The sequence below is a fragment of the Balaenoptera musculus genome, chromosome 6, assembly GCF_009873245.2.
Source record: "Balaenoptera musculus isolate JJ_BM4_2016_0621 chromosome 6, mBalMus1.pri.v3, whole genome shotgun sequence".
NCBI classification, from domain to species: Eukaryota; Metazoa; Chordata; class Mammalia; order Artiodactyla; family Balaenopteridae; genus Balaenoptera; species Balaenoptera musculus.
In genome coordinates this window covers 45,549,485-45,570,255 of record NC_045790.1, presented here as the reverse complement: position 1 = coordinate 45,570,255, position 20,771 = coordinate 45,549,485, and the positions used below count along the sequence as shown (strand labels likewise).

The window sequence follows — 20,771 nt, the reverse complement described above, 5'->3', positions numbered from 1 at the left end:
TTAGCCCTGTTAAAAAGAAAACCACAAGCCCAAAATGGCATCATTTGCTTGTGCTAAAAGCCCATGAAACCAAACTTAGACTCAATACCTAACCTAACCGCAGTTTCGACCTTCCTCAGAAATAGTTTGAAATTTTCTGATCAGCACCAATGAGATAATCTGTCACAAGGGTCCTCTCCATCCACCTCTCCCTTCTCCCCTCCCCCACTACAGAGGAAGAAGAGGCAATATGCATGATAAAACCCTTGCTGGTCCTTTCCATCCAAAAAGATGTCCTGGCCTAAAAATAATCATTTCTTTTCTTTTGTTAATAGCTCCCTGCCCCATCCTTCTTCCTATAAAAACCTTCCATTGTGTACAACACTTCTGAGAGCCCTCTAGTTCTAGCTAGGTGGATGCTGCCCTCATGAATTGCCTAATAAAGCCAGTCAGACCTTCCAATTTACTCAGTTGAATTTTGTTTTTAATCCTTCCAGGTTTCCAACTCCTTCTTTGTCTAGGGGTCTTCTAATGCTTACAGGATTTAACTTGTTAACAGGGTCTAACTTTCCGCAGGGAGGCAGTGCTGAGTAGAAACTGGACTTGCCGGTCACATTAAAGCACATAAGTTGGTCAAGATCTCCTAATTGTGAAGCAGCCGTAAAACCCAAGTATCTGTGTCCCTGCAATGGTTCCCCTCTGAGTAGTGGGCTATCAACAATAGGACAAGCAGCAGACAGGCTCCTAGGAAACTACATTCGGGAGGAACTCCCAGCCTCCTGCTCTTTCAAAGGAGCACCCTAATCTTCTACTTTTATTCTTTGCTATTTCATTTTATGACTTAAAAGAAATAGAAGAAAAATTACATTGCAAGAAAATTTAAACCTAGAGCAAATAATGAGAGAGTGAAAGTCTTTACTGTTTAAGTGAACAGTATACAGGGAGCACCCAGACAGTGATGTTTTGAATGAAATTATGCTTCCGTCTTGTTTCAGTGTTTTACTGCTATAGGGAAAGAGGAAAGTCTACCCTTCCACAGCCATTCTCCCACCCACAGAGTAATCTGCAAAGTTTCTGTATATCAGAACATCACTGTCACCCAGCATTTTGTTGAAGAGAGTTTAATCCATCCAGGGAGTTTAAATTGGATTATCCCAGTAGGAAAGGGATGGGCATTTTGAGAGTAAGGGATTATCCCAGTGAAGGGCTGGTATAACGGGGGGGGGGGGGGGGCGGGGGGGAGTGACCAGCCAGTGATGAGTGATGAAGACATGAGTCTGGATTCTGAATCTAGTTGTCTTGGACTTTGCCTGGTGTGCGTAAGGTTAAAGATGGCCCCGGCCCTGTGGACCCAGGCTGGGAGTTAGGTAATGTTTTATCCCCTTGAAAGCCTGCCCTCAAACAGCCAGAGTGTGTAGGTCAGAAAGGTTATCCACCACCACGTTACTCTGTTTATTTTCTTTTTGTCATCCCTGAGTCTTGGGTCAACCCCACCCCTGCTCTGTCCCCCACGAATTAACAGAAAGGAGCAAACCCCCGGTTGGGTCACGGTGATAAGAAAAGCCAACCGCGCCCCGCCCCGCCCTGCGTTAGCAGCTGGAGGTAACCTCAGCAAAGAGCCTGTTCCCTCCTCTCCACGATTTTCCCTCCCGCGAGAACTTCTGCACCGAGAATGGGCCTGGTTTTACAGATAAGGCCGAGCTTGCAGCTGAGACGAAGCGCTGTCGGGAGTGCTGCTCTTCCTTCTTTGTAGCGTTCTTGTGATGGTTAACGGAGCTGATTAAAGTGCAAGGCACAGAGTCTGGAACAACATAAGTACTCAATCAACGGTCTCCATTATTCTCACTATCATGAGCCCGTTAGTTATAACTGGGGGTCGAAAAAAAATCAACGGAGAACCGGAAAGGTCTGCAAACGGGGCGGGACACTGGAACCTCGAATTGAGGGGGGGTGGTGGCGGGGGAGAGCCCACACCAGCAGCCAATCCAGCTGTCCCGGGGAGGAAGAGGAGGAGCCACAGCCGCCCCCGGGACCTCGCTGCTCAGCCCCGGGCCGAGCGCCTGAAACCGCTCCGCTCCGCCGCTCCACGTCTCCACCCCGCCCGAGGCCGTCGCTCCTTCCTCGCGCAGCCATGGCCTCAGGTGCCACTCCCGCGGCCGTGAAGGTGAGATTAGTCGTCCCGACTGCTGCGGTCCTCCGTGCCCTGTACGATCCCGCTCCCACCCGGGGAGACCGCGCCTCTGGGCCGTGCGCCCAGCCAGTGCGCCCCCGCCGCGGCGGGGAGGGTCTGAGGCCGGTTAGCCCAGGGGCAGCGGGCGGGGGAGAGAGAACAATTGCAGCGTCGTCCCCCAGCCTTTGGTCTCAGCTGCATCCGCAGCGCGCAGGAGGTAGGCAAGCCCTTCAGAGAGGGACAGCGGACCGGTGCTGCGCCCGCGCCCAACCCTTCCCGAGCCCCTTTCTGGGCAGATGCGTCTGGCCGGGGCTAGCGGGTGTGCCAGGTGGGTGGGCACCTGCAACCGCTGAGACGGGCTCCTTGAGCCCTGACCGACTTCAACGCTTCCGCTCTGACTTGGCTCTCTGCCCGCGGCCCACGTGGGAAAACTGCATGCTTGATCTTTTGCAAGCTTCCGGCTTTTTTGTGTGTTCTAAACTTAGGCCTTCTCTGCTTTGAGAACTCTTGAGAGTTTTTTAGAACACCGAAATGGAGTATGGGAATACTGGGCCACTCTCTGTTTGGAGGCCTCTGGCTTTAAACTGCTTTGTTGGCAACCTTGAAAGTTAGGGATCAGTTTCCTTGTGCCCTTGGTCCTCAGAGGTCTCGGTACAAGGCATCATTGTGCAGTGGGAGCTTTGGCCGGAGGAGGGCACGAGTTCCGAGGATTGCAACAAGTTTCCCTGGGGCTTTGACGCACTTCTTCCTGGTTGATGCATCGCAGGGAGAGACTGTAGAATTACAGTACACAGAAATAAACAGGATCAAAGTTAAGATCTCTTCCAGGCTGTTTATGATCAGCTAAAAACTCAGTTGACTTGTTTGGCTTTAGAAATTCTTGGCCGTGAGATAGGAAGGTCCGTCGCCTTCAAGTATCTCTCTTGACTCCGCGTTTTGTGTTCAGTTCCCCCTGGAGAAGGCAAATCTCTGAGATCAGTATGTAATCAACCAGAGTGATTAGCTTAGTAGGCCCTTGCAGCTTTCAGACACTTGATGTCAGGGGGTGGGTTGGGGAGGGTTGCAGTCACATTTAGATACTATATTCCCTTTGCCATTTTGAAAAGAATCTTGCATTAAACAAATATTGTAGAATGCCTCTTCCTTATCAGTCATGGAAAACAAAGCAGAATTTTTATGAAGCTCTTTTTCATTTCAGTAAAATGGGAACATTACTGCAGGGTTTGCTGAGACGTTAGAATTGTATTGTCTTTCTAGCACATGGCTGAAACTTATTAAATGGTAGTGCTTCTAAGTGAGGGAGCTGAGATTAATTTTGAACATCTTTTCTCCAAAAATTAAATTATGATAGGCCACAGCTTTCAGTGGACAAGCAGGAAACTATCGCCTTTCCCTTACAAGAATACACTTAGAGTGACATTAAAAATAGAGAGCAGTGGTATTTAAAACAGTCTCACTTTAACCTGGTTTCGCATTCTCCCTACCACACAGTTTCCCTGTAAAATTAGTGCAGTGCATTTAAGTGCAGAATGGGCACTGTGATTACAGCCCTGATGTAAATACTGAATGATGTATATTTTTGTTCTTGGCCAGCTGCAGAATATAAAATTAATAGGTACAAATAGTGCTAGGCCTGCCTGCTGATTTTTCTCTTTGGGGTTAGAACAGGTGAAAATTTTGCTGTTGCAAATCCATGATTCCTACACCACTTCTGCCAGACTGCTGAGGCAACATCCTATATAGAAAACATGAAATGCTAGTGTCCAGCGCAAAATAAGCTAATGAAAACCGTATCCTATCCCCAGATCATAAAATATAGAGCTGGAGTGTTCCTTAAGACCATATAACCACACAAACCTCTTTTTGTGGACATAAAGCTGAGGCCCAGAAAGGTCACCTAAGGAGTCCAGAATTATAGTTGGACCTAGATAGTGATAGAATTGGCTTAGAGCCTGGCATTCCACCAACTAGATGTTGTGAGCCATTTCTGAAATCTGACATGTGGTCCCTGTGCCCTGTTTTATTCTGTTGACAAAGGTCATGCAGCCTTAAGGAAAAGGGAGTGTAGAGTGTTTGCATGAAGCAAGCTGCCTGCCGAGTGCCCAGTGGACACTCTCCCATAGTATTAGTAGCAGCCACTGTCTGGGAGGACCTCAGGGAGACAGTGTCCTCCGGCAACAGCCACGGGCAGTGGCATGCTTGGCCATGTAGAGGGCTGAACCGATCTCTGGCATTCTGGAGGGCTCCTGTAATGGGCCATGGCTCCCCTAGGCAGCTGCCCAGCTTTTACTCTGAGGGATTAAAAATAAGTCTTGTTTACATGGTTGCTATGACAAGGAGGGGGTATGGTCCCATCATAGTTGGGTAGTGGGCTATAAACAAAATGGTATCAATATTAAGGGGGACGGTCAAGTCTAGACTGGAGGACAGGCCTTTGGAGCTCTCTTTTTCGATGGCTGAGTGCGGCCAGCAAAGGCCTTCACACTGAAAGTCCTTGAGTGACCTTGAGAAACTGGTGGACAACCCACAGGCCCCAGTTAGAAACCAAATGACCAATGAGCCTTCATTTTTTGCCTAGAGACACAATGCCATTTGGGGCATGACAATTCCTCCCTTAGTATAACTGTCCTGAGCATTGTAGGACATAGAACACATCCTGGGTCCCCTCTCCCCAAAAAATGCTGGTAGCACTCCCTCCAGTCATTGTGGCAGCCAGAAATTTCCCCGTGGATTTCCAGGCACCTCCCAGGAGAGCCTCAGCACTTGGTTGAGGACCCCTGGGCTATAAATCCCTGAGACAGAGACCGCCTGGTGAGGAGATGAAGAAGCAGCCAGGTTGGTGTCCTGAGCAGCAGAGAAAAACAGAGATGGGGGCTTTTTTGCTGTTGCTTTGAGAAAGGTGTGTGTGTGTGTGTGCGTGCGTGCGTGCATGCATGTATGTGTGTGTGGCTGCTTTGGGTCTTCATTGCAGCGCTTCATTTGGGGCTTCATCTTGAGGTGGCTCCTCTTGTGGAGCACGGGCTCTAGGCACACAGGTTTCAGTAGTTGTAGCACGTGGGCTCAGTAATTGTGGCTCATGGGCTCTAGAGCTCAGGCTCAGTAGTTGTGGCGCACAGGCTTAGTTGCCCCGCGGCATGTGGGATCTTCCGAGACCAGGGATTGAAGCTGTGTCCCCTGCATTGGCAGGCGGATTCCTATCCCCTGCACCACCAGGGAAATCCCTGAGGAAGGTTTTTTGATTGTGATTATAATCATGGTATTCTAGTCTGTGCCTCAAAAGCATCTAAAGCAGTAGTTCTCAAAGCCTGTGCTGCATCTGCACCCTCCTGGGAGTTTGTTAGAAATGCAGATTCTTTGGCCCTTCCCCAATCCTGCTGAATCTGAAATGGGGAGGTGGGCAGCAAATTGGATTTTCAAGAGCCTCAGTATATTCAGGTGCCCGCTAAAATGTGATAACCATTGGCCGTGGAGCTTTGAAAAGGCTGGGCATCTGCATTTTTAACAAGCTCCTCAGGTGTTTCTTAGTGAACTAGTTTCCTTGGCTGCTGTCACAACCACCACAAACTGGATGGCATAGAACAACACAGGTGTAGTCACTTAACAATTCTAGCAGTCAGAAGTCCAGAATGAGTCCTATGGAGCTAAAATCAAGATGTCAGTAGGGCAGGTCCTCTTGGAGGATCTAAGGGAGTATCTGTTTCCTTGCTTTTTCCAGCTTCTAGAGATCACCAGCGTTCCTTGGCTCTGGGCCCTACATTACATCGCCTTTTCTCTCCCTGCTTCCATCATCACATCGCCTTCTTCCTCATTTGACCTTCTTCAAAGGACCCTTGTGATTACATTTAGGGTCCACCCAGATAATCCAGAATCATCTCCCCATCTCAAAATCATTAATCACACAGGTAACATGCACAGGTTCTCATAATTAGAATGCTGAGAGGCTCTCTTGCAGGAGCCATTATTCAGCCTATGATGCTCAGCTAGCCCAGATTTTAGAAATTATGATCTGGGCCCTAGCGCAAGGGTGCTCAATTATGGCTACACGTTAGAACCACCTGAGGAGCTTTAAGAAAAATAACAACTCTGTCTTGCTCAATTAGAATATCTGGAATCTGGGACCTGGGCTTTGGTACTGAAAGCTCCCCTGGGGATTCTAGTATCCAGCAGCTGACCCAGGAGGAGCACCAGGAAGAATCCTATGTCCTTCCACAAGTGAAGGAGAGTGCTACAGAGTACAGTAAGCTTGGAGGAAAATCCTCCTCAAAAAGTCACTGACCACTTCAGGAGGTGAATTGTATCTTCAAAGAGGGTGTCTACCCATTAGAATAATATCTTGACTTTGCAAGGAGAGGTTGGTTAAATAAAAACCACGGATGTTCTGAACCTGAAGTTATTTTGGATTAGCACTCCCCCCACCAAGACCTCATTTAACTTTAATTACCTCTTCAAAGACCCTATTTCCAAACATAGTCAAATCCTGCTCTTTGATGATCGCTAATCATCAAAGAAAGGCAAATCAAAACCACAATGAGATCATCTCACACCTGTCAAAATGGCTATCATCAAAAAGTCTACAAATAACAAATGTTGATGGAAGCAACCTAAGTGCCCATGAGCAGATGAAAGGATAAAGGAGTGGTATATATATACACAATGGAATATTAGCCATAAGAAAAGAATGAAATTCTCCACTTCATGGAGTGCTAGGTTCCTCCATGTAGTATAAAGTGATGGTGAGCGGCTGTTTAAACCAAGTGGGGTACGTGAAATCTCCTGTGGCTGGTACCAGGGGAAGTGGACACAGGGTAGGGGTTGGTGTGAACCCTTTTGGTATCGTTGGAAGTAACCATTCTGGCCGGGTAAGACAACATTTAGATAAAATGCTTACACAGTCTCAGAGAGGAAGTCAAACCATCTCTTCTTTTTGAGGAGTTTGGCTTTGTGGTCTGCAAGTGGAAAAGTGTGCGATGAATCAACTTGCTGTTAAAATCTAGCAATGGCCTTGATGGACCAGGGGGGTCCTTATTTCAGAACTTTATCTTGTGTAGTGAAGAAGTCCTGGCTGGGCAGAATTGGCCCAGAAATTCCATCTCAGACCTTGAACACTTTTCCTAAGCATTTCTAGGACTGCTTGGACTGAGGGCGATGCCTCTGGCCTAGAAAGCCTGGTAAGTATGCATGAGGTCTTGCATGGACAGCCCCCTCCCTTACAAGGTGGGTCACTCAGCTGCCGAGTTGCTGTTTCCATGCTTGCTCTGTGACCTTCGTCCAGAACTTGAACTCTGAGGATCAGTTTCTTCATAACATGGAGACAAATTTCTAATAGGTTGTGGTGTTTATCAAGGATTCCAGGGGATACTGGGAGGTAGTACATCATAGTGGTTGAGTATGAAAGACCTGGGTTCCAATCCCAGCTTTGCTCTTTATAATTTGCTCTTTGGACAAATTTCTTTTTTTTTTTTTTTTAACATCTTTATTGAAGTATAATTGCCTTACAATGGTGTGTTAGCTTCTGCTTTATAACAAAGGGACAAATTTCTTTTAAGTTTTGTGTTTCTCTTTCCTCTTTTATAAAATGGGTGTTACACTATAGGGCCCATCTTACAGGGTGGATGTGAAAATTAAATGAGGTAAGGCCCCTGGAGAACTTGGCCACAGTGCCTGTGACATGTAAATGCGAAGACACAGTTACTTTATCAAGGCAGGTACTGAGCTGACCATTTGAATTTAGAGGCTGGAGGGGAATGACAGTTAGGCCACTAGTGCTTGGGAGCTTCGTCCCATAGTTATACTTTACCATGGAGCCAGCAGGTGGCGACATTGCCACATCTTGGCATTGCTGGCCTCCGTCTGCAGCAAGAAAAAGGTTAGCGATGGAGTTCCCTAGTGTGGCTGTACTCAGTTGCTACACTTGTCCTGTGTCCCTTCCAAGATATGGGTTTTGAGAAACAACTTGAGCCAGTTTGACTGGACGGGCTCTCCTGCAGATAATTCCAGTGCCAGAGAACACATCCTGGCCTTTCTGACGAGCTGTAATGGCTCTTGTTTTCACACCCAGTACTAAATATTCCTCACTGAGGGCTGAGTTAACAGCTACCCAGTGCATGGTCATCATGCAGCCAGCGTGGTTTGGGCTGAAGCTTGGGGCTGCTGAGGGTGGGCTCCAGGGCACTGAACTTCAGCAAGACCCCAACTGGCATTTCTTATTCACTGCCGTGAGGCTGGGCTGGCTTGCCTAAACAGAGGGTGGTTTCAAAACCAAGTCTGGTTTGTTTTGTATATACGAGTGTGAATCCAGTGTTAAATCCAGAATGCGAGATGCCGTGGCCCAGGGGAACGGCCAGAAACAGCCAAGTCAGAGGGGTAGTATTAAAAAAAAAAAAAGGAAGCAAAAAAACACCAAACATTTCCATGAGTAGAAGAGTCCCCAGAGGGTAGGCTGAGAGTAATTTCAAAGTCAGCAACTCAGTTCGGTGGTCTGAGGTGATGACATGGGCTGGACAGTTCATTACACCCCCTACCCCATCCCAACTATGATCTGTGGTGCTTCGGCCTTACATGAAATGATAAAGACACCAGCTACAGGAAGGGTTAGGATTTCATAAAATAGTGTGATTTTAAAAATTTCTACTGAACTGAAATGAATTTAAACCCACTGACTTAAGTGAACACTTCTGTTGATTTGAAAACTGCAGTCCTGTATTGGTTAGTCTCTACCTACGATGTTAAGTTGTAACAAAGAAAAATGTTGACTTGCTGTAGAATATGTAACCTGCTGTGGTTTCAACAATGTACCACAAGGTGGCAGCAACTTCGAAAACTGGTTTAGCCACGTGAGGAAGTCGTGGGATGCTTTCCAAGTACTAAATCATGTAACCTGCAGTTCTTTGTAAAAATCTTACTCAGTCGCCCTTTTTCTTATTTTGTTGATTTATTTTTCTAGGAAATAGGGCCAGAGAGGTAACTATTTTCCCACATACTAGTATAAATCAACTGTGTAACCTGATCTCAAAATTATTTAATTCAGATGTTCAGTTAATTTTTAACATTGGAGTTTTGTTCTCAAGGAGCTACTTTGAGTAGAAATTTTACTCAGGTGACAATAGATTTAAAGCTGTTCATTGAAAAAAACATGCTCACGTGACTTTTTATTAGGTTTCTAGTAAAGAGTCATCTCTGTAGCCTGTTGCTGACAATTTAAATAGTATTTTTCCTTTAGGAAGTATCAACCCAGGGAAACCTTCCTAATGATTTCAGTTATTTCATTTTTAGTTAACAGTTTATTAATATATTTAGTTATCTCTGTAATTGTTTTTGTTCAGGTGTCTTAATCATCAAATTAGATTAACTCTATAGGGTAATATCAGGGTTTTTAAACTCAAATTACTTCCTGAAGATGAGGACAATTAAGTTAATGTCTAGAAAATGCAATATGACACTTAAAAATAATTTGGAACTACAGGCCTTTGAATTACTTACTTACATTTACATGTATATGAATGACAGTTGGATTTCATAAATATAAATGAGGCTAACTTTTCATGCTATTCCAGATTCCTCTATCTGTGATCCCTTACAGCTCTGATTTTAGTGGCATAGGAAAGAAAATCTCTCGTTTCTTTATCAAGTACGGTAATGAGGAGAAATCCTTACCAAATGGAAATGCTGAATATTTTCTATCCTAGTTGTTTTTTGAACATTTATTCCATCACGCATTTAGTAGAGATAATAAAATTGGTTAGAAAGTACTTTCTCCAACCATATTTACCTATTTTTAGGTTTGGCTTTATGATTTAAACTAGTTGAAGTACGTTTCCATACTAATTTGTTATTCAAATAGTCAGCAAAAATGTGATTTAGTCCAAAAAGATGACTCATGCTTTGGTTATTTCTGGAATATAGAAGGCTTTCGAATGTTTGCTGAATAAATGACTGCTTTTCAGGAATGTTCAGATTTTTAAAACAACTAGGGCTTAGCAGGAATGGAGAAGAGCATATGAGTATGGATAAACGAATTTGCTTAAAATAATCATTTTGTTTCTACTGCAAACTGATCAAATGTGATATCTTTTTATTGTCTCCTTCAGATTGGAATAATTGGTGGGACAGGCCTGGATGATCCAGAAATCTTAGAAGGAAGAACCGAAAAATATGTGGACACTCCATTTGGCAAGGTTAATATCCAGTTAGTGGAGACATACTAGCTTTTTTCTTTCTCCCTGCTGCCCTGATTTTTAAGTTAAAAAAATTTTTTTAATTGCTTTTGTCTTGGCAGCACAGGGCTGCCTGCCCCAGGCTGAGAGAGGCCAGGAGTTCTGTTATTGGGTTCTGCCAACTGAGACAGTATCCCTGAGATTGCCTTGGACTTGACTACTGAGAACATGGCTTTTAAATGTGTACAAATAATTTCTTAATTATACCCCTAGAAGCCAGATGCTCATTTCAAACACAGGAACTGTACTCTCCAGATCACTGCATTCAAATCAGCTTCTAATTTGGGGCCTATCGGTCATACCACAGTCTTTAACAAATGGGAGGAAATATCTAATGGCCTTTTCTTAGTACACCCTGGCCCAAAGGGGGATTTTGGGGGGACTGAGAACACAACTGCATAACTGAATTGGAAATAAAACACTCCTTTTCTATTAAAAGGAGGCTGGGGCTTCCCTGGTGGCGCAGTGGTTGAGAATCCGCCTGCCAATGCAGGGGACACGAGTTCGAGCCCTGGTCTGGGAAGATCCCACATGCCGTGGAGCGACTAGGCCCATGAGCCACAATTGCTGAGCCTGCGCATCTGGAGCCTGTGCTCCGCAACAAGAGAGGCCGCGATAGTGAGAGGCCCGCGCACCGCGATGAAGAGTGGCCCCCACTTGCCGCAACTAGAGAAAGCCCTCACACAGAAACGAAGACCCAACACAGCCATAAATAAATAAATAAATAAATAAATTTTAAAAAAATAAAAAATAAAAATAAAAGGAGGCTGTTTAGTTCTCCCAGCCCTTGTGTCATCCAGCCAGGGTGAGGGTGTCTGCCTTCTCCTAACTCCATAGGGCTACTTCCAAATGCTGTGGTTCCTCTGATCCTCCTGCGAAGATCCCTGTATTTGGCAATCCCAACCAAACCCTCCTTTTCAGCCAAGTCCTTAGATTTGATCCCGTATCCTCCAAGTCCTGCCGTCAGCTTGCTCACTTCTTAGCCTCATGTTTTCTTAACCTCCTAGGTTCCCAGACCTTTTCCTCCATTACCTGAGGTCATCTTGTGGCCATCTTAGACCTGGTTAACACAGCAAATGGTTCCAGTGCTGAGTTCTTAAATTCCCTGATAGTGGCCTCCTATTCCTTTCGCATTTCACCCACACCTGTTCTTGAACCTGCCAAATAGCCTTGACACATCTGTGTATGATCAGTGTGGTGTCAGAGTCCCCAGGGGTGCTTGCTACAAATAGATCTTACTAAATGGTACCTACCCACGCATGCTTCTAAGTCTTACGAATCTCTGTACTGGTAGAGAGGGCTCAGTAAACATTGAGTGACTAAGTTGATCCATCAAATCTAGACTCTTTTACTTCTTTGAAATATACCTTCAGACCCCAAGTTTCTATGAATCCTACTACAAGTGAACAACTGAAATGGCAGCTTTTTGATTGTTTCTATATGTGTTTTTAAATCACTGACTTGTAACCATTTTTCACTATGTGCAGCCTTCTGATGCCTTAATTTTGGGGAAGATAAAGAATGTTGATTGCGTCCTCCTTGCAAGGTAACGTATTTCAAGCTTTTGAATGTTACTACCAAAGGACATTTTAAATTTAACTTAAATTCTGAAAAGAGTAATGATGCAGGTATGAGTTTTTAATGTGTTGGTGGAGCCATAGCATCTGAGTCATCTTTATCGCTTATGGTTTCGGGGTAGGTTTTACTGACTTTGGAGATTAAAGATCTTGCCCATCCCCCCTTAGGTTGGGAAAATGTTTAGAACAATCCAATGAGTGATGCAATGATTTGACTAAACTTGAAGCTCTGCTTTCAGTTCTAGCTGCAAGAGGAAATGTTTTCTTTTGTTCTTTTCTGTCTTTTATCTTCTAGTTAACAAGATCAAGAGAAACTGCTTCATTCATGACCCCTTGTGTAGTAATAGTTCTAGATTTGTGGGGAGTGGGTTTCAGGTCGCTGAAGTGAGTTCTCTGTGGTGTCTACACCCTTATTGCCTTGACAAGGCTCGTGCTGTTCCCTAAAGACAAGAGCAAGTCATTTTATCACACAGTTAGAAATTAGTCAGACTGCATGTATTAGTTTTCTATTGCTGCATAACAAATGACCACAAATTTAGCAGCCTGAAACAGCATACATTATCCCCCAGTTTCCAGGTAACTGGAGTGTGGGCACAGCTCATCTGGGTCCTCTTCAGGGTCACACAAGTATATATTGTGTCACATGGGTATATTTAAGTGCTTGTTCTTATCTGGAGCTCCAGGTCCTCGTTCAAGCTCACGTAGGAGTTGGCAGAACTCAGTTCCTCAGGGTTGAAGGACTGAGGCTGTCAGTTCCTAGAGGCTGTCCATGTTCCCTGCTTTGTGGCCCTCCCCGTGGGCAGTTCACGAGACAGCAGCTTGCTGCTGCAAGGCCAGCAGGAGGGCCAGGTAGCGCATGCTGGCAGGCTGGGGCCTGATCATGGGAGTGACTCCCAGCACCTTCCGCTGTGTTCTGTTGGTTGGAAGCATCTCAGGTCCACCCACAGTCGAGAAGGAAGGAATTATTCAGAGCATGAAAATGAAGACCACCCTAGGGTCTGTCTGCCACACTGCATTTTTGAAACGGAAGTGGCTTTGCTGAGTCCAGTAAAACTAAATTTTAGTTCTAGATGGTCGCATAGGGTTGATTTCAGGCAACCTTCTTTGTTGGTCTGTGGTCATTGCTGGATAAACGCTTAATTTTTTCCAGACTGTAAGAGAAAATGGTTCGTGTTGTAGCCCCATGGTGAAGGTTTTATACTCTTGCCAGCTGAACTGAAGTGTGTCGGACTGTGAACCACTCTATGCAGTGGTTCTTAACTCCTTTTGATATGTGAATTTCTTTTGAAAATCTAATCAGAGATTTGGAGACCAGCCTTAGAAAAATGCATGTACAGGAGTCCCCTCTTATCCACGGTTTCAGTTACCCATAGTCAACTGTGGTCCAAAAGTATTAAATGGAAAAGTCTAGAAATAAACAATTCATAAGTTTTAAATCTTGTGCCGTCCCACCCCCTCTGCTCGGGTCAGGAGTCATCCCTTTGTCCAGCGTATCCACACTGTGTACACTACCCACCTGTTAGTATAGGAAAAAACATAGCGTATATAGAGGTCAGTACTATACGCAGTTTCAAGCAGCCACAGAGGGGTCTTGTAACGCATTTCCTGTGGATAAGCGGGGACTACCATACTTTCTGGGCATTCATGGACTTCCACCTTCTGAGAGGTCGTTTATGACCTTGGGGTAAAAACCCTGATATGCTAATGCTTGTCTGCAATTATGTACAAATTATTTCCATATTCTTAATTCTGTTGTTGGTGATCAGAAGAGACATTAAAGTTTATTTCAAAATATCAGTATGGAATGATACAAGGGATATTGGATAGCAACCCTGTGGTGCAGGTTTTTATTATCCATTTTACAGATCAAAAAAAAAAAACACTGGGGGCTGAGAGAGCTGAGTGATTTTGATGAGGTCACACAGCTGGTATGTGGCAGAGCTAGGATTTGAACCCAGGCAGTTTTACTTCAAAGCCCAAACTTTTAATCATTATCGTACAAAGTGAGATTTTTGTGTGTTGTTACTTCCTTGAAAGCCTGTTTCTGCATTATCACATGTGAAGACCACTGGTCTCTTGACACTTAGCCTTCCTGTGGCAGAACATTACCTGTGATGTTCGTACTTTTTCAAGCAGCTCAGGATAATTTTAACTCTCTGTGAAATACTGCTTATAAATATACTCTCTAACGTGTGAATTTTTTAAAATAATTTTAGAAATCAAGTTCCCGTTACTGGCTGTTTACGGGCACACTGGGTGGGTGGGTGTGGGGGGGTATGTGTGAGAGAGATAGGGGGAAAGAGTGTGTGTGTAAGTACTCAGTTTTTCGTCCAACAGATTGAACTACTCATATAGCAAGTCCAGTTCTAGGTACCAGCAGGGAAGACAGATAAGGGCCTCACCGTACCTCAGGGCTGATGCTAGTGGGAAAGATGGACACTGAGAAGGAAATATATAGTTTCAGTGGCCAACAGGTGCCAGAAAGAAAAATAAGGTCAGGGGGTAGTGATGTGATGGAGATGCAGTGGTCGTGGAAAGCCCTCCTCTGGCGAGGTGATGTGCGAGCCAAGGCTGAGCAGGAATGAGTGTAGCTAAGCAGCGAGGCCAGTGAGGCTGAGCCCCGGTGGGAAGGGATAAAGGTAAGGACTGACGTTGCCGTTTGTAGGCTGGGCCCAGATGATACGAGCGCCATGGCAGAGTATTTGGATTTTGTTTGAAGCGTGCCACGAAATCATCAGCGGTTGTGTTAAGGGTGGTGGGGCTGCCATAACAAGGTGCCACAGACTGAGTGGAAACAGAAATTTGTTTCCTCACAGTTCTGGAGGGTAGAGGTCGGAGATCAAGGGGTCAGCAGGGTTGGTTCCTTCTGAGGTTGGGAGGGAAGGATCTGTTCCGGGCCCCTCTCTTTGGCTTGTACCTGACTGTCTTCTCCCTATATCTTCACATGTTCTTCTCTGTGTATGTCTGTGTCCTTTTATAAGGACGCCATTCGTGTTGGATTAGGACTCACCCTAATGACTTCATTTTAACTTAATTACCTCATTAAAGACCCTGTCTCCAAATACGGTCACATTCTGATGTATTGGGGGTTAGGATTTCAGCCTAAGAATTTGGAGGGGACATAATTCAGCCCATAACAGTAATGATGCGTGAGGTGATCCATTCTTGGACCATACCTGCTGATGTCAACATAAACAACTGGGAAATCTAATATTTTAAATGTTTCATTAATTTATTTGGGTGATCGGGCAGAAAAGAATAGAGAGATTAGACTGGAAACTTGAGTTTCTATTTTGGGTGTTTCTTCCTTGGCACCTCTTGTTTTCCGTGTCATGGCTTATGAGAGACCAGATGCCTCAGATTCTGGGGTGTTGGTGCCCCACAGGATAGACATGGCACATTTTACTGGAGAGTGAATTCTAAGTAAGCTGTTACCTACTCTTGATAGGAAAGTAAAATATGAAATGTAAATTGAGTCTGCACTTTATTTATTTTTATTTTCAGCTGCATTGGGTCTCCGTTGCTGCGTGCGGGCTTTCTCTAGTTGCGGCGAGCAGGGGCTACTCTTCTTTGCGGTGCACGGGCTTCTCATTGCGGTGGCTTCTCTTGTTGCGGAGCACGGGCTCTAGGCGCGTGGGCTTCAGTAGTTGTGGCACGTGGGCTCGGTAGTTTTGGCTCTCGGGCTCTAGAGCGCAGGCTCAGTAGTTGTGGCGCACGGGCTTAGGTGCTCCGTGGCACATGGGGTCTTCCCGGACCAGGGCTCGAACCCGTGTCCCCTGCACTGGCAGGCAGATTCTTAACCACTGCACCACCAGGGAAGTCCCGAGTCTGCACTTGAAAACCAAATAGTTTATACTTAAAGTAGGCTGGTTATTGCCTGGCCTGTTCTCACTCTTCCTCTGCCAAGGAAAGCATTTTGGTGGGAAGGGCTGGAAGGCACTGCTGTAAATGTTTTCTTTTCCAAGAGTATTAAAAATGCCCTGCTCACTCCTCTACCATATTTAATATATTTACTCTCTTTCCTTAGGCATGGGAGGCAGCATACCATCATGCCTTCGAAAGTCAACTATCAGGCGAACATCTGGGCTCTGAAGGAGGAGGGCTGTACACATGTCATAGTGACCACAGCTTGCGGTTCCTTGAAGGAAGAGATTCAGCCTGGTGATATCGTCATTATTGATCAGTTCATTGACAGGTGAGCAGTCATCTAAAATGCTCAGGCTCCTCCTGTACGATCATTCCCAGCTCAAGTGGACTATGTGTGGGGACTTGGGGGAAAGGGGACACAGGCCCACAGATACAAAATAGAAGAATCATCATGAACGCTCAAGTTCCTAATTCCCAGCTTCAACATTTATCAGTTTGTAACTTTACAAGAACTCTTTAAAAAACAAGTTACTTAATATTTCCTTAGTATTAGATGTCTAGGCAGTGTTCTCTTTTTCCCTATTGTCTCACAGACTTTTTTTTTTTGTAGTTGGTTTGTTGAAATGAGGGTCCAGAGAAGCCTTTTTTTCTTTTTTGTCCTATAGTCTCCCCACATGCTGGATTTTACTGATTGCATCCTTAAGTCTCATTTAGTGTCTTCCCCTGTCCCCTGTGTTTACCGTAAACCAGTGCTTAACTCTAGAGGCCTGATCGGAACCAGGTTTGAATTCTTGGTGAGAATCTTTCTGCATCATATCAGGAGGCACGTAATGTCTGGTTGTCTTTTCGTGATGTTAAGATCAATAGTTGGTTCCTGAGCTAGGGATTTTCTGTTACTTAACTGCACAAGGAATCTATAATGTTCCTTTACCAAAATATTGGACTGCCAACAATAATGGACTGCCAAGATCCTGGGCTTTCTCTGCATTTAGAAGTAGTTGAAGAAGTCACAAGAAAATGGGTGGTCTCCTAGGGACCCCATCCTCATGCTGCTCCCACCTCCCATTCCTGGGGGAAGTAACCACTTCCCAGAATGCTCTGGATGGAGACAGGTAACTGCAGTCTGCTACTTGAGCCAGAGCGGTGGGGAGAAGTACCACAGAGAGTAAACCACTTGGTAGCTCCTATCAGCATTCCCCATCCATTCACCCAGACCATCACCTCAGTCCATCCTGCTCTTCCAGTCTGTTAACTCTGGGCTCGCTGTACCCAACGCCTCTCCTACCTCGTCTGTGTGTCTTCTGCTTTTCAGGTATTTAAATATTCCGTAGTCCATCAGAAGCATTGAATGTTTCCTGATGAAATGAAGCTATTAGCTTGAACCAAATGAAATTGCCTGTTCTAAGTTAGAAATGGTTGAATATCAGTAATTTCATGTGGTTCAACCTAATAAATAATGAGGGTAGACTAAAATCATTACATGCCCCTCCCCTTTCATTCTTCCTATCATTTTTCTGCACCTGACACTATATGTTTTTCATCTTCCCCTCTAGAATGTAAACCGTGTGAGGGCACGGACCCCATATGTCCTGTTTGCCACTTTATCCCCAACACCCACAGTACTACCTGGCCCGTGGTTGCTCAGTCAGTATTTTTTGAGTGACTGAATGAACATGATTGTTCGAAGGGAGAGGGAGGCTGGAGTTTGTGTTTAGGGGACATCTTGATCAAAATCTCTATGGCCGTCAAAGACATGTGTTTGGAGGTAATGACCTAAGAAAATGGGTGCAGTGTGGTTTTTTTAATAATGCAGTGCACAAAACTCTAGAATGATGTGGATTTATAAAGTATGATAGATGGTACTGGAAAGAAAAGTTTGGCTTGGATACTAAGCCTGGGATTAATTTGTTACTTACATGGTGTAACTGTACACTGTTGCATTTCCCAGATCTTTTTCTCACATGTAGTAAATGTAGATGTTTCACATACTGGCTCTCAAGAAAGCAGGTGGGGCACAAAGAGAATAGAAAGAGAACAGGCGTTGCCATCAGACCTGGTTTCTTTCTGCCTTGGCACTTATTAGCTGTGTGACCTTAAAATCTTCTGGTATCTGTTTTCTTCTATGTGCCATGTCTATAACCTGCCTCCTTAGTCTCGCCTTGGGAGTTCTGAGTCCCTAGCGAGTGCCTTTTATGGATCTAGCATGTGGTACCTGTCCAATAAATGCCTTTAGTGTGAGTCTGGGCTGGAGTATGTCTGCTAGTTAACATCACTTGGTAAAAACAGAAAAAAAGGTCTGTTAGAAGGAGGATCCCCTAAGTAAATAACATTTAGAATGAAATCTCAAATTTTGTATCAGTTACATATTGCAACAATAACATTTTTGATATATTAAGTTACATAAGGTACTAAAGCTCATTTTACCTGTTTCTCTTATACTGTTTTGATGTGGCTGCTAGAACATTTTAAATTACGTATGTGCCTTGCATTATTTTGCTATTGGAGAGCATCTTCTAAGTGTTACTGCTGCTGTGTTGAGCTGTGTGGTTTCTGTTAACCAGGCTTGAGAATGTCTTACAGGAGAGGAGAATCAGAACTTTTTGCCTTGTGAGAAATGCCCTACATGTGTTGTACTGACAGCACTTTTTCATTTTAACAGAGTAAATCCTGGTGTGTTGAGGCAGGCATCTGAACCTCCACTTCGTGCTGTCATCAGACATGAATGGTGAGCTGCAGGCTATGCTGTTTGCAGCCTCAGTGCCCATAGCTGTAACCACAGCCCCAGAATGTTTGATAGGACTGCAGCATCCTGCAGAGGCGCACAGAGGATTAGAACTGTGGGAGCAGGAGCACTGAACTCTAGAAGGGTCATCTTGGCTCTGTTTGGCCTCAGGCAGATCACTTTACCTATGTGGGCCTTGGTCCTCTCTTCAAAATTACAGGTTGAACTCCATCACTTAAGCTCCTTTTCCTTGCACTGTCCATGGGTTCTTCTCCAGGGATTGATCTGGAAACACGTATTTGCTTACTACTGCTATAACTTTGCCAGCACATCATCTTAGAAAAGATATCCTATCCTAAAGTGTCTTCAAAGACTAGAGGGACTGTTTTTAATCTCCCTGACATACATTTGTGATAAAGAATCAAAATGGAATAGTATGGCTATTCTTTTTTAACAGATGGCAGAACTAGAGCATCTTGCTTTCTCTGCCCTCAGTGCTCAGCATAGGGGAAAAAAACACCAACCTGGCTTGTCAACCATGCCGTGCATACCTTAGAAGTCATTAAGATTTAAGAGTGACAGGTAGCTTTGATTTTTATGGTTGTTTTAAAAATCATTAGATTTCTATAAGCTGAAAATGAAAAATACCCTTGAAGGTGTCTGACAGGCTGAAAGCTCTTTTAAGAAAATAAGATCATTCTCTTCTGAAAATCATTGGGTTTGCTCATACTACATCCCAGCCTGTGAAAACTTGAAAGCCTCGGCGTGAGAAAAGGGGAATCCTGGGTGTGGCTGACCTGGAGAAATCAGGACAGCAGACAGGTGGGGAGAGGAGTTGGTTCCAGTATTTTTGGGTGTGTGTACTCAGTCGTTGCATCTGTTTCTCAAACATGCAAGGAAATAACCTTTGCTAATATTTAAAGTGAAAGTAATCTTTCATTTGTGATTAGGGCTGCTGTAGAAAGGAAAATGTATGTGGATCTAGAACTTAAATGCTGAAAGAATGTGTTCTCTGGTCATTTTCCCATGTGTATTGCACAGTGACAGGTTTCCTGACTCTTCCCTTATCCTGGATCCCATGTGCAATATTCTTCACAAACCAAACATTTAAAATAGTAATTCATACCAAGAACTTGTAAGAGGCTCGCCCACAGTTAAGTGTCCTCAGTGCCTGCCTTGGGCCTCCTGATGTACTGGGTTTGATTAATCCCTTTCTTCTACTTGGTGGAGGTCCCCACCATCAGAGCCATAAGTCATTTGGCAATTCATGATAAAACATGGTTAAGAATGGGGCTTGTTCTGCTTCTTGACCATTATTAAACAGTCCATGTGAACTGGGGAGAGAATGTGTCTGACCTTTCATCTGTTTTAGGATTGTGAGGCTATTTCTACTTTAAAAGGATCTTATAAGGGAGACACTCCCAAGATTCATAATTTGGGGTAGTTCTCCTGTGGTACAAACCTCTGCCCGTGCAGGGTACATCTGGCTCTCACAGTGTCTCTGGTGGGGAAGCAAGACTGTCTGAGTGATGGAGAGAAAAGACCTCATAGGGAATCCAAGTTGATCCCCCTCCCCAGAATCTGGCTTTGCACATGAAACTGAGACAGAAATCTGAAAGCTTAGCTACTCTCAGGGTTCCACTAAGGCTTTTCAGATTGTTTCTCTACTGTGCTTTATACCTGCCTGCATCCTTGTGTCTTCTGATCTCCTGTATCTATTTGCCACTGTCCAGGAAGCAGCTGGGACAGCCAGCGGCTTTACTTGCTCAGTGGTTCTGCTGTTACCTCCCTTCCTGCTGGTAGAAGCACCTCCCTCCTTTGAGCCCAGCAGGATCAGTGGTAGGTGTTTTATGAAGCTGGATCCTCCCTGCCTGTGGTTTGGTGAGGGCTCCATATAAGACTAACCAAATTCTGAGACAAGACTTAGAAATTTAGAGGCATAACTATGCATTTACTTGGCTTTTGTTTTGTTTTGTTTTTGCTTTTCAGCCTTGCAGGTAAAGACATAACCATCCCTCGCATCCCACCCCACTTTTAAAGCCTGACTTTGATGATACATTATAAAGTGGAGTATAGAAGTGATTTCTAGTGAGATTTTTGCTATTATAGAGCAAGCAACACTGTTTCCCCTAGATGCTTTTTTCAAAGCATGAGGCATTTTGTTGTCTCTTCCTGTTTTCCTTCTGTTGCACATACCGTCCATTGTTGACCCAGTTATTGTTAGATACTCCTAGAAATTCATT

The 20,771-nt window shown here is 44.6% G+C and overlaps 1 protein-coding gene across 1 annotated transcript in view; it reads left to right on the top strand.

Moving 5' to 3' along the window:
- Positions 1–1,992: 1,992 nt before the first annotated feature.
- The window catches only part of LOC118897393 (methylthioadenosine phosphorylase), a 38,948-nt gene continuing 20,169 nt past the window's right edge, over positions 1,993–20,771 (top strand). Inside the window, exons 1-4 of the mRNA XM_036856556.1 lie at positions 1,993–2,143; positions 10,237–10,323; positions 11,850–11,908; positions 15,967–16,134. Coding sequence (XP_036712451.1) covers positions 2,111–2,143; positions 10,237–10,323; positions 11,850–11,908; positions 15,967–16,134 — 347 coding nt within the window. The 5' untranslated portion in view covers positions 1,993–2,110. The remainder of the gene's footprint in view (positions 2,144–10,236; positions 10,324–11,849; positions 11,909–15,966; positions 16,135–20,771) is intronic.